The sequence below is a fragment of the Micrasema longulum genome, unplaced genomic scaffold (assembly GCF_059751315.1).
Source record: "Micrasema longulum isolate JH-2025_06_02 unplaced genomic scaffold, ASM5975131v1 h1tg002045l, whole genome shotgun sequence".
In the NCBI taxonomy this organism is placed as follows: Eukaryota; Metazoa; Arthropoda; class Insecta; order Trichoptera; family Brachycentridae; genus Micrasema; species Micrasema longulum.
In genome coordinates this window covers 1-18,134 of record NW_028279213.1, presented here as the reverse complement: position 1 = coordinate 18,134, position 18,134 = coordinate 1, and the positions used below count along the sequence as shown (strand labels likewise).

Sequence of the window (18,134 nt, the reverse complement as noted above, 5' to 3'; positions counted from 1 at the left end):
ACAATATTATATATTTGAAAATAACCGGGAATCACCATTTACCAATACTAACCAATTCATTTCATTAATATATAATTCATTATATACTTATGAACGATAGATAAGATTTTTTTTAACAATCAACAGATGGCAACCTGAGTAAGCAAATAAACAATAAATTATTAAAATATGTATTCGTTTTATTTGTATTGAAATTTTGTTCTATGAAAAAATAAAACGAGAAAATGTATAGAAATCGGTAGAATTTCAATAGAATTCGGTAGATTGCTCCTAAAATCGGTAGATCTACCGAAAAATCGGTAGAACTGGCAACGCTGCTCTCAACTCTTCGATAAATAAAAATAATATTTATAATCTGTAAGTTGGAAGCCTGAATATTATTTACGTAATATCAGTGCTACAAACATTAAATATGGAAAAGTTGGTGTTGGTAGTATAAAAATATATTTTTGCCTAAAATAATATAAAGTAAGTATTTTGTGTTTTTTATAGTATCAGATTGTCAAAAATGTGTCAAAATTATTTATTCTAAGTTCTAAACGAATATATAAAAAAAAACAATATGTCATTGGACATAAAACGCGAAGAAGAATTACTAACCGCTCTTTTAAAGTAGTCAAAGTAAATGATTGTAAAATGTTCTCAGATTTACCCCCCTATAGTTTTAAAAACCTTCATAGATGCCCGAATTGTGATCAATTAAATGGAATAAGAGCAAAAATGTGCAAGAACAAAAAATGTGGGATGGTTTTCACTTTTGGAGCTTTCTCCAATAAGAAAGTCAATGTGGAAGCGTGCAGTTTAGTTACAAATATCGCTTTTCCAAGATACGTGAGTGTCCGAGTAAGGAATAAAGGGCCGGACTACAGGGATTTTGTCGAGATTAACAAAATCGAGAATACCGTATCGGCTTCGAACCAAACCATTTCAATAGTTTCGGCAAGGTGTCACGTATCATATTGCACCCGCTTGCAGGCTCCAACGGCTCAGAATGGTCCCAATAAATCGAGACAATGCACGCACATTAAAGCTGCCATAAATTGCAATAATCAAGCAGGTACCTATTCCATTTTATATATTATCTATAGGGATAGGCGCATAGGATAGAATGTCACACCTCTTTATCTTAACTAATTTGATCTCACTTCCTCCACATTAATGCACCTTCTCATGGTTTCACGCAGATTATTTTAATTTTTAATGTGTCTATTTTGAATGCGAAAGTTTATTGTTTATTTTAATTTTTTAAATATTTTTATTTTGAGGTAACAAATATGTGATGAGAAAATGCTCTGCTCTGATATGATTTACATGTACACTACTACTACTACTACTACTACCATCACGCCATTTCCCCGTAGGGGTAGGCAGAGAGAATGGACCGCCACACACGTCTATCCTGGCATACAATCCTAGCCTCTTCCACATTCATACATCTTGTCATACATGCACTTCGGTTCTGTCTGCTTTTGACATGACCAGACTTAAGATTTTGGTTTATCTGATCATGCCACGTCTTCCTTGGTCGTCCTCGTCTCACGTTGCCGTTCATTTTTGCCATATGTACTTATTTTACCATTCTTTCGTCGTCCATTCGTTCTATGTGACCAAACCATCTCAGAGACCCTTTCTTAATCTTATCAATTATACTTGACTCAGATTTACACTTTCGCCTGATTTCATCACTCGTAACCCTGTCATACATTGATTTCCCACACATTTGTCTAAGAGATCGCATTTACACCGCGTTTACTCGGCTTTCATCCTTCCTCTGCCAGTTCCATGTTTCACTTCCATACATAAGTGTTGGGACTAAAACTCCGCTGTGCACTGCCAGTTTAGCTTCGATTGACATATTTTTATTAGAAATTACTGTGCTCCGTTCATTTTGTTGCCCGCATTCACTCTTCTTTCAACATCTTTTTCTACTCTTCCATCTCTTGAAAACATGCTTCCCAGATACACAAATTCTTCTACTTGCTCGAGACATTCGTTGTTTACATTTATTATGTAGTCAGTAACCTCACTATTCATTTCAAATACCATCACTTTTGACTTGCTTTTGTTCATCGCCAATTCGCTCTCCAGGCATACATCATACATTCTAGAGACTATTTGCTGCAAATCAGCCTTGCTGCTTGCTAACAGAACTGCATCATCAGCATACAACAAGCAGCTTACTGAAAAATTATCCATTTTTGCTCCAATACCCATACGTTCTATCTCTTTCATACAGTTGTCCATGTATAGATTAAACAACCATGGTGACATTACATTACATTACATGTACAAAGTTCTTTAATTTCTAAACATGGATTGTTTTCAGAAATTTTAGGCATAAAGCAATATGTATTTAATAAACTGAAGCCAAACAGTCAAATGGAGAAGGAACTAATCAAATTATGTTCACACAAGACTCTACCCTTAGTGCAGAGAATAAGCTCAACAGTAATGGTTGTCAGAACTACACAAAATCTAAAACACAATCTAGGATATCTTCATATTTCCTTCCAGTCTACTAAAAAATCCGAAAACATGTAAGTTTATAAAATTATTTATTATTCTTTTTTCATTGTTTATTATTTTTATTTTAAAATAAGCAAAGAATTGCGATGGTAACGCCATTATTGTTTTTTCTGTGCAACGTTCGGTGAATTTTCTACATAGGTTTAAAATATGCATATTTTGAACTACCTGAAAACGAGACGTTTCTTACCCTATGGGACAAACGGCAAATGTCACGTTACTGTGCCATGCTTGTACTCGATGTTTGTTAGAAGCGCACATGACGGGCATGATGTTTGATTGCTAACTGTACTGTTTTATTTTATGTAAGTACGCGACCTAGAACAGGTGGTAATATCTTAATTCCTAAATTAAAAACAACTACTGCACAACATCATTATACTTACAGAGGAATATTTTTCTTTAATGAAATGAACAAAGGTAATAAAAAGTACAGTCAGGAATACAATATATTTAAGAAAGAAGTAAAAAATTACATCTATAATTTTTCTTTATGTAACACTGGCTGAAAACATTGTTTTTTGTAATTTATTTATGTTATTCTAAAAATATTATTGATTAAAATAAAATAATCTATTGTAAGACGTCACTCCCCATTATGTACACAAGAATAGTTTATTTCTTTTACGTAATGGGAAACGTTAATGTAAATATATGTATTTAATTTAATGAAAAAAATTGTATTTAGTTGTAATATGTATTTTTATTTGTTATTAATAAAAAAAAAAAATGTATTCAGGTAAAAACCATTTATTCCATTTACCGGATTCTCCGGATTTGAAACCTCATCTATTAAAACAAAGTATCTTAGATGGTTTCATGCGCATGCGCACGCGCACATGACAGTTTGTCTGATCAATAATAATAAACCGAATATAACTATTGATTTATTGGGTCCACGTATAGTATTTAGTGAACATGATAAAAATAAAAAAGGATTCAATTCATTAGCTACGTAAACCTTGACGAAGAAGCTTGTTTGCTTTGAAACCGGTCAGTGGAAAATAAAGAATAGTGGTTAAAAACAAAGTTGTTTTATTTATTTTATTTATGACATTAGTGATTTTTATTTGTTCATAATACATGCATGCTTTCTGGGAGTTTTGAATATTGCTTTTTCTCCTAACACATACCTACCACATTATAAAATAAATTAATTGTACCCCATATTAAATTTAAAATCAATTGGTTCACTACTCATTGTAATACAGTCGAAATCCTCTGACATTTAAAGCTTTTATTAGCCTAAAATTCCAAGCACAGTTCTAAATCAATTGTGTTCTGGTAAAAATCTCAAATGTTTTTTTGATGGGCCGTAAAAGACAAAAAAATATGTTTATAATAAACATCTTAAATATATAATAAGGAAGATCGGAAAAGACTTTTATTGAGCCAAACATTTAAATAGATTTTTCTCAAAATAGGCAATCATGGATTTTGAGGGTTTTTTCAGTATACCGACAATTTGCTAATAAAGTTATTATTGTTTCAGAATGTATTATAGTTGTAATTGCAATTTCAATGGAAGTTCTGTCAAGAAAAAAAATCAATTGGAATCAGAAAGTAGCAAAGTGCCACTCCAATATTGCCTACATTTCTATCTGTGTGTTTGCGCTTTTGCTTCCAACAAAAAACTGTACGAGGAATTCAAATACTTTGTTACATTGGCTCTGCCAGATTTTCAAGAATCTGAACTAGGTAATTTTAGTTTTATTTTATTTAACTCTAAGGTTTTATCTAAAGAAACAGTGCCAAGCTGCATAATAATTTTTATTCGGACCCATTAAATTATTGCACGGATAAAGCATATTAATATATGGAATATTCTAATTAATAAATTAATAATAGTCATCATCAGCCCGTTGTGGGCTCTGGCCTCGTCCAGAATCTGTTTTCATTCCTCCCTGCACCCTGCGGCTCTTCTCCAGTTCGTCAGGCCAATTGCTCTCATGTCGCTTTCCACGTCATCCAGCCATCTTAATTTTGGTCTGTCTCTGCTTCGTGTGCTTTCCGGAGTAGCATAAAGAATTTTATTAGGGGTACAATAATTACCATTCATTCTGTGCACATAGCCCAACCATTGTAATATTCTTATTTTTATGAATTGTGCAATGTTGGGTTCGCCATACAGTGCCTCTAATTCATGATTAAACCGTCTCCTCCACACTCCATTTTGGTTGATTAAATATCTTATTCTTGTAAATGGGGGTCAGTGCTAAATAAGTTTCTGGTCCCCGTATATTTTGTTCTCAAGTCCAGGTCTTTGAAGAGCCTGGCTGCTAAGTTTAGGGCAGGTTTTCTCGTATTGCTAAATCTCCTCCATATAAAAGACTATAAGGTAGTGGGCAAGTGCTTTCATATTCTTAGGTTTAACCAATGGTCCACTGAGGATGCGGCTTCTTTTGTGATTTAAAGCATCACGTTCACATAATATATATTTTTTTATTCACTACCTGTAAACTGTCAATTTCACTACTTGTAAAAAGTCTAAACCTTTTTTAAATCATACTAATCTGACAATACTGCCAGAGTAATAAAACCGGTAATTGATGTACTTAATACTAAATGAATTAGAATATTAACCTGTTATTTTTTAAACTTATTTATTCAAATTTCAAATGGAACCTGTATGTGGCGTGGCTTTTGATCTTTCTATGATTCGTACTGTTTCTTTATTCCTGTGTAAAATGTAAGTTCTCTAAAATAAATTGGTAAAAAAGTAATCAATCTCTGTAGTACTTATGTACTAAAATATAAATATTATATTGAACGAGGAAGTTCAGTGCTACGGGAAATTAGGTATAAAAAATGTTTTCTTACTCTCGGTAAAACTAGTATTTAATTGTACTTTATGATAGAAATAAAAGATGAGTGAAACTTGAATCCACAAATTTGGAATTTCCAGTGACCGGTTTCATCGCTTTCGCGACACAGACTGGTATCTTTATTAAGAAATTCAAATGTATTTATAGAAAAACAGAGGTAAGTATAGAGAGTTCAAAATTATATGAAAGTAAATAAAATCAAATAATTTTTTTCTTAAGGATCATTAACAAAGTGTTTCTGGTTAACTAATGACTTGACATAATGATATTTTAATGAGGCCAAGTATTGTATATTTATTATTTTTACTGTCCCATCCTTTGAGAGTTTGATTTCTGTCAATTATGATTTCTAAAAAACAAAGGGTCGCAAAAGCGATGAAACCGGTCACTGGATATTCCAAATTTGTGGATTAAAGTATCACTCGTCTATTATTTCTATAATAAATTACAATTAACTTTAATCAAGAATTTTCACTTACAAACTTAAATTTGTGTTGTGATAGATTTCCGGTTTCCAGATAGTCATGTTTTTCAGCGTTTAGTGTGTTTTGAAAAATACAGGGTTCTCCTTTTAAATATCAGGAAATCTCACCGACTTGAACTCATGATGTCACAGGTGATGTAATTTCAACATTACGAAACTTAAAATCATAGCGATGATAATACGATATATAATTTATTTTTTTTAAATTTTGGCTTAGTTTGATAGTTTATTAACAAAAAAAAGCCACTAAACTTCCTCATCGCAATGTTAAAGCCAATACCTTTTGATTTTATGTTTTTGTTGTACGTTCTAGATGCAGTATTATTATCAGAAGACTTGCACATTATACCTTCCACGGATGACTCGAATAAGTCTCCTGCAAATTTGTCTTTGCAAAATGAGGCCAGCTCAGAAAATGATTTATCCGCATTTGTCTCACAGATGATAGAGTTACCGGATGGAAATGGACACATGATCGAATTAAAATCCTCTCAGTGTGATTTAAATTTCGCCGACAGCCATGAAAGTAACGATGTTATTATTTGCAAATCTAAATTCAACAGAAATAAAGTTGTAAAAGCATGCGATGTCCTACTCACAAATAATGCGGATAATATTTTTATGTCCAATGAAAACGATTCTTCCTCTCTGGAGCCATTAGATATCCAAATAATGCTGTCTGAGAATGGGAATTTGATAAACTTGACAGATATCGCCGATGATTCTGAGACGAATCAAATTTCAGATGAACAGCAGTATCAAATACAAGGAGACAACAGCAATGACTTTTCCCAAAGTAGCGAGATCATTAATATTCAAGAAGTTGCATTACAGAATCCTGCGTATTCTACTGATGTATACACAATAACTGGCGATGAAACTTCTCTGAAAATAATATCTCTAGAACAATACGAGTCTTTGTTTTCTAAAACTAGCGACTCAAATTCATTCTCAAACATGGGTTACAATAACAGTACAAGTTTTAATCTAGGTAACAGCCTTACCGATAGCTGTGTCGGAAACATAGTGGAAAATATAGATAACTCGATATATATGAGTAAAGTAAAGAACGTACAAAGTAACACATTTAATAATATTTATATTCCGGAAGGAGATGATGGATTGTTTTCTTTAGATAATAATTACGAATTGTGGACGAGTTTTCCACCCAGTGAGCAAAAAGTCCCAAAGAAATGTCCGAGAAAACGAAAAAAAGCCTGTGACAAAGTACCCAGTATTATTCTTAACACCAATGTTAAGAATCATTGCAATATAAGTCAATCTTCCGCTCTACAAATAGGCCAGAATACAGATATATACCTTAACAATACTCTAGAAAGGGTTTTAACAGACAAAGATTCCAGTGTGCCAAATATGATAACGCTAAACAGTACACATGAAACAAATGCAGCAAATACGAGTAATTTAATCAACATTTCGAGTGGTTTAAACAATTACTCTACCAAATATTTTGTGGAGGCGGCAAACAAAACAAATACGTGCAAGTCAAATAAAAAACTGAAAACAGAAAATAAAGAAATGCTAGATAATAGAGCGATTTCGTCTAATGAAGAAGTAACTTTAGGATTCCTACATTGGTTGTCAAGTGTAACGGAGAGTATAAATCAGGCCATGCATTATCAATGCAAAGGAAAACCCGATACTCTCGTCTTTCACATTCCACAGGTACCTTACACTATTTTTTAAAATATCTATGAAATCAAACTATAAGTACTGAAATAGTACGCCCATTATTTACTGGAATTGCTTAAATAGGCTTTAAGTAGTGGTAGAGATTTTAATATTCCCCAATTATTCTTTCTTGTTTTTTGAGATATCTGTTTGTCCCTAAGAGGCTTAGGCCCTTCGCACATGGGGAAACCGAAACCAAACTAAAACTGGTTGGCGATAGCAGTTCCAAACTGGTTGTTGACCTAGCTTCTCTCACGACGCTACTTAAGTTTTACGATTTCAATCATTATCTCATCTCGCAGTGCAGAGTGTCATTGTAATATTGCATTTAAAATGTCTATAGAATCAAATGATATTAAAGATTCAATATTATTATCAACCAAGGCGGAATCGTTTTTAAAATATATATGTGTTATATCTGTTGTATATTATTTTTATAGCTATAATATCTTTTCATACATAATCAGAATGCCTATAATCATTAAAAAATGTGATCGCGCCACTTAGATGGCAGGTAGGAGATTTCAGTCACTTTGCGGATTTTATGTTATGTGCAAACTGCGTTATTTATAATGCTGCTAGTAAGGTACCCACCTTATATTGGGGTTCTCCAAACCTTACTGTTAGAGCTTCTCTTGTGGCAGGCTCTATGGGATGTTTATGGTGATTTAGGCACTTTATCTGGATTAAGTAATGCGTGCGATGACAAGGTGGATTGAAGAACTTGAAGAATACATAAGCGATGCAAGGATCCAAAACGACTTATCGCAAACACGTAAATATTGTACAAGGCATCACGCGGGGGGATAAAGATATCACATGCACTCACATTGACAGTTCGTATCTTATTGACGGAGAAAAAAACTATGGGTACCCACAGTGAGGTTTGTAACATCTTATCAGAGTTCAGTAGGTAATTTCAAATTTAACACAGCAACCTAGATAGTAAATGTGGTGTAACCACAAGGGTGTTTTCAACCTCCCATTAAATTGATTTTTTTCTTTATATAAAGTTTATATTTGAAGCACTAACTTTGTGGTTATTCATTATAATAAAATAAATAAAACAACTTTGTTTTTGACCACTAATTTTTATTTTTCACCGACCGGTTTCAAAGCAAACAAGCTTCTTTGTCAAGGTTTACATAACTAATGAATTGATTCCCTTTTATTTTATTTCTATCATGTTCACTAAATACTACACGTGGACCCAATAAATCAAGTGTTTTTTTTTTCTTACACGGGTGGTAATCTGATATCATTATTTTTGAAGTAAGCCAGGAGAGGACTAAAAGAAATATTATTTATTTGGTTATTAATTATTGTTTTCTTATTATGAATCGCTTTTTTAATTTCTAAGATTTCTAAGTTGCCTAATTTTAATATTTTATTTTCAACATGAAGTACTTTTAATCCAGTGTCTTTATTGAAGTTATGATTATTTTCTATCAAATGATTTGCGAATTCAGAAAAATTATTATTATTTAAGCATCTTAAGTGTTCTTTTACTCTAATATTAAAGTTTCTTTTAGTTTTTCCAATGTAGATTGAATCGCAATCATTACAATTTAATTGGTATATTCCAGATTTATTATATTTATGGACTTTGTCTTTGTGATTTTTTAACAATGTTCCTATATATTAGTTGTGTAGAAAGCCGGTTTAATGTTTGATGGTAGGGAATTTGATAATTGTTTTGAAAAAATGTAATTTATAAAAAGAATCCGCCTCCATTGTTTACGTGGGTTTGCTTTATTTACTGTGGGAGTCGAATATAAATATAAATTTGTTTATAAGTTTGCGTTTTTGTTTTTGATTTAATATTTTATCAATTAAGTTCTCATTATATCCATTATTATTAGCAATCTGTTTTATTGTATTAAGTTATTTTTTTTAATTAATATCATCTAGTGGAACGTTAATTAACCTATGTATCATTGAATGGAATGCGGAATGTTTATGGGCAATTGGATGATTTGAAGAATTATGAATAATTGTGTCTGTATATGTTGGTTTACGGTACATATCGAAAAAAAAAATCTTGCCGGACTTGCGTTTGAATGGTTTCGTCGGCATTAAAAACTGATTTTTGAGTAGTTTCCTCGTGTGCGAAGGGACCTGTCAACAGAAACTCGGACATAATGAAAACATCAGTCTGCAATTTATTTCAGGTATTTTTTGATAACTTACAAGATAGAATCAGCAGTTATGAGAACAAGAAACGCCTTCCAAATATTATATCCACATTTAAAAGGGAGAAGTCAGTTCCATTTGGCACATTCACAATGTATACCTGGAAACTTACTAATATTTTTCAAGTCAAGAAAATATTTGACACGTCACAAGTAAGTACAAGTATGGGACAGAGACTTTGACAATGACAAAGACACATAATTATTCAAAAAATTCAATTCTTGGTGGAAGTTCATTGTAATTTATTATAAATAAAACACAAGTGGTACTTAAATGAATTATTAATTTATTTAAAGGTGACATTGGACATTACCAGATTCTTCAGACAAAACATGGATGGAAAATACTCCCACGTTGATGGTCCGAATCCAGCTGTCTGTCAGAACAGTAAAAAAACAAATGAAAGCCAATCCAACAGCAAAAATAACAAACCAATCAAATTACTTTCCAAAGAAATGTTTGTTACCTATTTGAAAGTTGGCAAAACATCCCCCGATCAAAAAGTACCGACTCCATTTATTTTAGAGTGGATTCCAAATATATTACCCAAAACAAAAATAGGTGAATTCAGAATAAAGTTTGAATTTGGACACAAATGTAATTATGACCCGCTCAAACATAATGCAAATGTGATTTGCGTAACCCAAAAATAAAAATATATCTTATATAAAGACTAAATAAATAAATATAAATAAAAATTTATAAAAACTAAAATTAACTCCACAAGGTGCAAGTTCATCATTATACATCATCATCTGTACCCGATGATGCATAGAGCACTGCATCGGAACACGCAGTGTATCTCAAGTCATTTGTTCCATGAAGGTAAGGTGCTCAGTCTTATGCTTCAGGTGTCTGTCTAAGGACAGTGAAATATTGTAAAACCACTTGCAAAACAAATGTTTCACATCGACCTTAACAGGAATCCAACCCATGACCTCAAGCATGGTAGAGGAATGCGCCAATCACTACAGACAGTACTGTAGTGTTATTTATCTATAATTCCTGTTGTCCTAAATGATATTTAAGCTATGTTTTAAATACATTTCGCAAAAAATTTACTCTGAATAAACTGAATAAAAATAAAATTTAAAAACATATCAGGGTACTACTTGCAAACCCGGCAAAATCCAAAATTTGAAAAAAGTGAGATATTAATTGAAACTTATTCAGAATACAATTTTTTACAATCATTTTAACATTGTCAGTTAAAAATCCGGTTTAATTTGCAAGACTTTAAAATTATCAGCATTGATGCAAACATGGCAACCTCTACTTGAGTATTGCAAAGTTGGTAATGTATAAAATTAAATTCATTATTTCACTACTGTTTCTTGACAAAATCATGCTTTTGTCATCACTGCTTATGTATAAAATATTTACTGATTATAATAAAAAAATTAAGTTTAAAAAAAAGTTGAAGTTAAGTTATCAGTTTTTTGTGATTTGCTCAAAATAAAGAAAGGTGGGATTTTGCCAGGTTTGCAAGTAGTAACCTCATATATTGTGAGATAATAATATATATTTTATGAATTTTGACCATTTATCATCAGTTTGAGAGCAGATATTCATTAAAAATTAACATTAAGTCATTTCTAAAGTATAAAAGATTTTGAAAATAATGACTATTTCTAATAATTTCTTTAATATTTTTTAAAAAGAAATAGCCCGCTAGGTCGCTATTTTAGAGGCTTGTCTGCAGGTGTGAAAGAGAGGATATGGAAGGGTTAAATGATAAAATGTGTCTGAAGGAGCTTTAAATTTCTTCAGTTTTCTTTGACGCTTTGTGCGTATTAAACTTGATCACAAATACATTCAACACTCATAAAATCTCCTCTATTTTAATAGTGAATGAAATATTATACTTGTGGTTTTTATGTGTATTTATTTTATGAATACATAACTGTTTTCAACAATACTAATTTTTTTATTGAAATTTATTTATGGTGTAAAATGCCCTTATTGCCAAAAAATTCTACCGCCGTCTATTGACTATTTCTCCCAACTATGCCAAGATATTTATTATTTTAATCAAATCTCTAAGAGTATTTTGAGTAGGTTCCCAATTTTTTTTTTTTGGCAACGAAACTAATTGATCTACTTTTTTTGGGCGGAACCCCATTTTGACAATAAAAAAGGAAATTGTAAAAAATGTTGTGAAGACCTTATGTTTGCATGTTGTAATATTCGACATAAAAAGAAAGATTACATTTTGAATTAAAAATCTTAACAGCACATATTTAATTTAAATATTTTTTTTTTCACAGTTTTACTTATAATAGGACTAAAATTAGATTTAATGTCCGAAAATTGAATACGGAGATCTGAAAAGAGGCATACAGTTTACTTCTAAATCTGTTTTTGGTGTAGGCATAAGCAGAAAAGCCAGTCTCAAATTGGCTAGTCAGCCATGATAGCCTTCTCAACGACTGCAGGATATTCATCTTTAAGTCCAATCCAAAAGTCATTCAAGTTTGAATCAGCCGATTCGAAGGTTCAATAAATGCTTGTTCATGGTTTTTTCCGCATCTGAGGTTACTTGCAACTCATTTTCTTCCAGAAATCTATTTAGAAGAGTAAAGCGTTAGTAACTTTTTTAAAGTCTGTTCTACCGCCTGTTTTTTACAACAATACGCCCTAACTCTCGGAACTCCTGTGACCCTTCCACGCAACCTTAGGCCTGGGAACTGGAAACAAATAGCTGTCTTAAGCCTGAGCTGAACTGCGGCGGAAAATGGACAAAATAGACAAACAGCATTATGAGTAGGAATATTTGGGAAATAAGGAGTCATCGGAAGCTGAAAACTATCATTTGGAGGAGAGTGAGATGTTTAAAAATCATGCTACAGAGTGTGCATTTCACAATTTTCTTAGAGAATCAATAAAAATTTCGTTAATAATGATAGTCAAAATCACATGACACTCAGTTTCAGACATTAAAATGTTCACCACTACACGAGAAAAAGTCTTCCCAAACTGTTTGTACCACTGCTATGAATGTCTGTATGACGGCTCTGCCTAGCCCTATTTTATTTTTATTTATTAAGGAAAAACAACAGTTGTTATATAAGAATACAAAATATAATAAATAGTACATACATCCAGTTAAAGTTTTTCACAAATATAATGAGAGAACATGTTACCACAGTAAAGAGAAAAATATATTATATAAGACATGAGAAAAAAAAGAGCTCGTAAGAAGGTTAAGGGATGAGGAAATAGAGTGAAGGAGAGGGATTTTCATAATATAGTTGACCAATTCCAACATTTTGATGGGCAATATGGGGAAATGGGGTGATAGTAGTTGTAGTAGCAGGTTATGTCTATAGTCTTGAATATAATTAAAACATTGTTATTTAAATGAAGTAAAACAAGAAATATAATAATGAAATAGTTTATTTAACATTCTATCTAAAACTAGTAAACAGTTATAACAGAGATTAAACTAAACAATCACATTTTGCCAAGCACCGCTCATATCACTTTTTGCATTTTCCATAATTGATCCCGATTAATTAATACACAAAATAATATAACAAGATTCACACTAGAATAAATACAATGGAAGACATTGCAAATCTGCATATCGCTTACAACAATGCAACAGTTGGACATTTCAATTCCAAGATAAAGGTTTTGTATAAACATAGGGAGAATGGTGAAAAGTGGCCATTTAAACCAGCTAATGAGAGGTCATACGCCCTGTAAATAATGCTTAGACTTCCATATTCCAATCCTAACCCCACAATGCCCAATGTAGACGATCTGCTACATACCGATAATCTGTGTATAAAAGTTATTTCAAACATGTTTATCACTCGGCGACTACTTTGTTATATTATATACAAACTAGCCATTATAATTTAAAACAAAAAGTTAGTCGATGAAAAGGATAAAAAAGATTTCTTTGTTTTTTTTTAAAGATTGAAGTTATAATTGTTTCCGCAACTTTCATTATTATATAAAAAGATATCCATAAGAATCGTTATTTCTTGTTTTCCTTATATTCTTGTATTTCTTAACCTTTCAATGCCTGATGTAGCATATTGTCCACATAAACTAAAACATGTAATTATAACTGAAAAAAATTAAACATAAAAAAATATATATTTTTCCTAGTATTTGCATAAAAAACATACAGAAGGGTTAAAAATGTTTTTCTTCAGTTGCAACAGATTGTAGTGAATTTCAATCTTAATGACTCCCCAAGGAGTAAAATCCAGCATTGTCTACCAACATTTTGATAGACTCAAAACACAAGATTTCTTGTTCGCTTTTCTAATCTATATAAAACAGGCTACGATAGGAGTCAACTTTTGTAGTTGTTGAAAATCGCATTGGAATTTTAAAAGTTTTTTGAAGGATGTTCTACTGTTGCATTGAAATAACGATGCGTCGAAAGATTTCAAAAGCGGCTAACTCCATTTTAAAGAAATAAGCCGTTTTTATGAAAAACTGGTTAAAATCATTTAAAAAAATTGTGCCTTGAGTGAATAAACAAAAACCACAAATTATTCAGGAAGGCCCTGAGATGGATTTGAGCGCTTTTGAAATCAATTAACACTTACATCAATACTAACATACAACAGAGATGAAAAATATTTACGAGAAGGGAATATAGAAGTCTAGGCATCTACAGGGCTTATGACCTGTCATTGGCAGGTTTAAGTGGCCACTTTGCACACTGTAACATTCACCATTCTGCCTATATTTATTTGAACATCTATATTCCTTCAATTCTTCTATCTGTTGATGTTTGTGAAGTAAAAGAGACGAAACCTCCATTGATGTGGTATTTTATATTCCCTTCTCTAAAATGTTCTCCATCTCAATTGTAATATTATAATTTTAACAGCTTCCTAGGGGATTGAATCCGGTTCTTGTCGACAAAAATTTGGACAAACTCAAAACAATGTTGACTTACATTAATTACTTAGAAAATGAAAAAAGCTTTAAGCTCAGTACTAGAAATAAAATAATGGTAATATTTGCACAAATAACTAGCAAAGGATTTAATGTAAGAAAAGGCAGCACAACATTACAACAAAAGTTGTGTTTTTCAACCATTTTGAATGCCTGACTCCTTTAGAAGTTAAAAAATTTCGGCGACCCCCCAGGACCTTAATTTTATTATACTATTTGTATATCAATGATTTTAATGACGACACATTTAATTCTCTTTCTAGAGAAACCATATGAAGAAGTGAAGTGAGGTTGAGAAGTGCAAGCTAGAAACGGATGCAGCCGGCCGTCAGCAGCAAGATCTGTGAATCTCACTGAATGAAGATCTTGCCACTGATGGCATGCTTAAAATGAATAAAATTTTAATTCTCGTAAGGGAAGCTTTGAAATTATAAGGGGATATTCGCCACATCCTACTTATGTATGTATGTGAATTGATATTCTGTTCAATATTGGACAAGAAAACAAAAAAGATATTCCAATTTGACAAATTAGCATAGCCTTCTCACTGAAAATATTGTAATTTTACTGTGCAGAGCCTAAAACCTTTGCTTTTTTTTTTTTTTTTTACACTATAGTCCTTAAAATATAGCTTGATTAAAATGACAGCTGTCAAACTAATGTCGCTAGTGATGGGAAATTATTGATCACTGATCATGTACAGATCAAATCGATTTTATCAGTTTTTTCATGCAAACATGAGACTCTGTTTCCGAAAATTTATATAAAAACGCAAAAACAAGCCTATTATAGTGTGTTTAAGACAATTTACTAAAAAAGAAGACATTAAATACTTTTTTTTCATGAATAACAACAAATGAATTATTTTTTATTCAAACGATTTACGTTGATCAATTTGTCTCATCTCTAACATTTTTGCAAAATGGCTTAACCTTGTAAGAACGTCGTTAATAATTAGGTTTATTTTAGTTTTAAAGCTGATATTATACATTTATGTTGATTTATATGTCAAGCATTGTATTAAAAAAAATAATTAACATGCCAGAAACAAATGATTTTTCGTGTGTATATATAAATCACTCCTTAGACGTTACTACAAAGTTATGTCGTCACTTTTGCTGACAACTGTCATTCTAATCAAGCTATATTTTAAGAACTATATTGCATTTAGCAATAAGCGCGCCAAAGTTAATTTAATTTGTACAGAGAGCTTAAATTAAATAATAATAAATAAATGTTTTTTCAGTTTTTTAATTGATTCGGTTATTTTTTCAAATAATATTTATTAACATGTAGCTACTCTGAAAGTCGCGCATTCCCCATTACCCTTCTTTACCTACAAAGTCGTAAATATAGAAGTGGTGCGACCGCCCAAGCAAGGCGTTGTGACCCCCTCGGCGTACCCACAGATTGAAAAACACTAGTTTTGAGGATGTAGTTTGAGAGATGTGGTATTATTTCATGGAAATTCTAAATGTTGTAAAAGACAAATGCATAACAATTGTTGGTGAGGATAACAACATGTGTATTTGAACTTTCGAAATACAAATTTAACCTTCTAAAAACATTTTCTGAAACAATTATAAATACTTTTCAGTTGATTAATTTACATTGTACGCTAAAATATTAATTTGTATTTTTCATTAATATAAATGTCTTTTTGCTACTGGTTTTGTTAGTCTTCCCAAAACAAAGATCATAGACAGTGGGGTTTTTGCTTTCAACCCCCTCAATTGAAGTATACATAAAATACATTTGGTAGTTTTTTTTTATGGCAACATTAATGTGCCAGTTTAAAGACTTATTCTACATTTGATAACATAAACCTACTTGGAAGAATTTTGCGAAACCCCGAAATTACGTCATTGAATTTAGATTTTTTTAGTACATTAAAAACCCGGTTTCAGGTTTTTTCCCCGCAATGGACGTCGGAGAAATTTACAATCTGCACTGAAAACTGACAGCTCGAGAGTCTGAAGTTAATTTATATCATTACACTAACTTTTTATCGAAATTTGTAATTTTAAAGACAGTTTAATGAGCATTTATTACGGCCATTCCAGTGTTTTTGACAACTCAAGAGTCTGTAGTTAGTCTTTATCATTATACGAACTTGTTGGTTGGCAAAATTTCAATTCCCACTGAAAACTGACAGCACATGAGTCTGAAGTTAGTATCTATCAAGTATACCAACTTATTGGTAAGTTAAATCGATAATTAAGATTATTGCCGCCATTTTCGTGTTTTAGTTGTAATTTTAAAGATGGTTTATTGTGTTTTACAGACATTTATTATTCATGAATCTGATATTAAAAAAGTTGTAAGAGAAAAAATGGTTTAAAAATTGCTGCATATTTTTTTAATAAAAAATATTTGCTGCATAATTAAAAAAAAGCTATTTGCTGAATTAATTTTTTTCCATTAACATTTTATCTGTCGGTTCCTTAAAAAAAGTAATTTAGGGGTTTCACTGTATGTAATAATTATTGTTATTTGGTATATTAATACTTCATAATAATATATTATATAAATAGAACGAATTAAGCACAAAATAATCAAAAACAAATAGTTGAGCAATATGTCATAACCACACATGTCAAATAAAGTAATAATATGAAAATAACTTAACTTAAATAATCATAGTACAAAGGTTGATTGATATGATCAAACCCTGACATGTTTCGAGTCGACCAGTCAAGCTGATAAAGTGATACGTGTAAAGTACTGAGGGACAAGTTGAAACTTGCAAAGGTTTGGTTACAACAGAATGCTGACCGCTGAGTGCAAAATATTGTTTCATCAGGACAATGCTTCAGCACACGAGGCGTTAGTGTCAATGACTGTTATTCACGTAGCTGGGTTTGAATTGTTCGAACTTTTTTCATTCATTTCAAAATAGGTCAGAGGTGGAGCATATCAATCAATCCTCGTATGTTATAAATTAAATGTTAAATGTCATAAATACTAACTTTTAGGTTAATTTTGCGCAAATTTAAGCCACATATTCGATTAAGTCAAGGCATATTATTAAAATATTTAATACTGATAAATTTGTTAAGATGAATAATTTAAAATTCTATGCGGCAAGGATAAAAATCTAAACTTAATTAAAAGTAAGTTTCTTGAAACTAATGTGAGGATTAAAACATTAAAAGGGGCAAGTGACTTGAAAAATTTCTCACAGTTAAGAAATCATATTTTGAGAACAAGTCAATAAAGTGTTTCTTATTGTTTATGAAAATAAAATGGTCCACAAATTGTCAAGTTTATGAATTTATCAAAAAATTAATAGAATGAATGAATAAGATGCCAGCTTGAATTATTTTGTTAATTTGTATATGAGTAATGCAGATTTATTATCCAAATATATTAGGTGTACCCATAGGTAATCAATTATTTTTAGGGTTTGATAATGACACTTTAAAAACACTGGTGGAAACGAATCTGAAACTGTTTATCCAGGAAATAGCAAACACTCTTCAGGCTACTTA

The 18,134-nt window shown here is 31.4% G+C and overlaps 1 protein-coding gene across 1 annotated transcript; it reads left to right on the top strand.

Moving 5' to 3' along the window:
• The first annotated feature begins 388 nt into the window (after nucleotides 1-388).
• Nucleotides 389-10,376, top strand: LOC148273190 (uncharacterized protein C2orf42). Its single transcript, XM_088239028.1, has 6 exons — nucleotides 389-1,057; nucleotides 2,327-2,537; nucleotides 4,019-4,224; nucleotides 6,149-7,521; nucleotides 9,699-9,872; nucleotides 10,017-10,376. The coding sequence occupies exons 1-6, from the start codon at nucleotides 637-639 to the stop codon at nucleotides 10,371-10,373; spliced, it is 2,742 nt and encodes a 913-aa protein (XP_088095154.1). The 5' UTR covers nucleotides 389-636; the 3' UTR covers nucleotides 10,374-10,376.
• The last annotated feature ends 7,758 nt before the right edge of the window (nucleotides 10,377-18,134 follow it).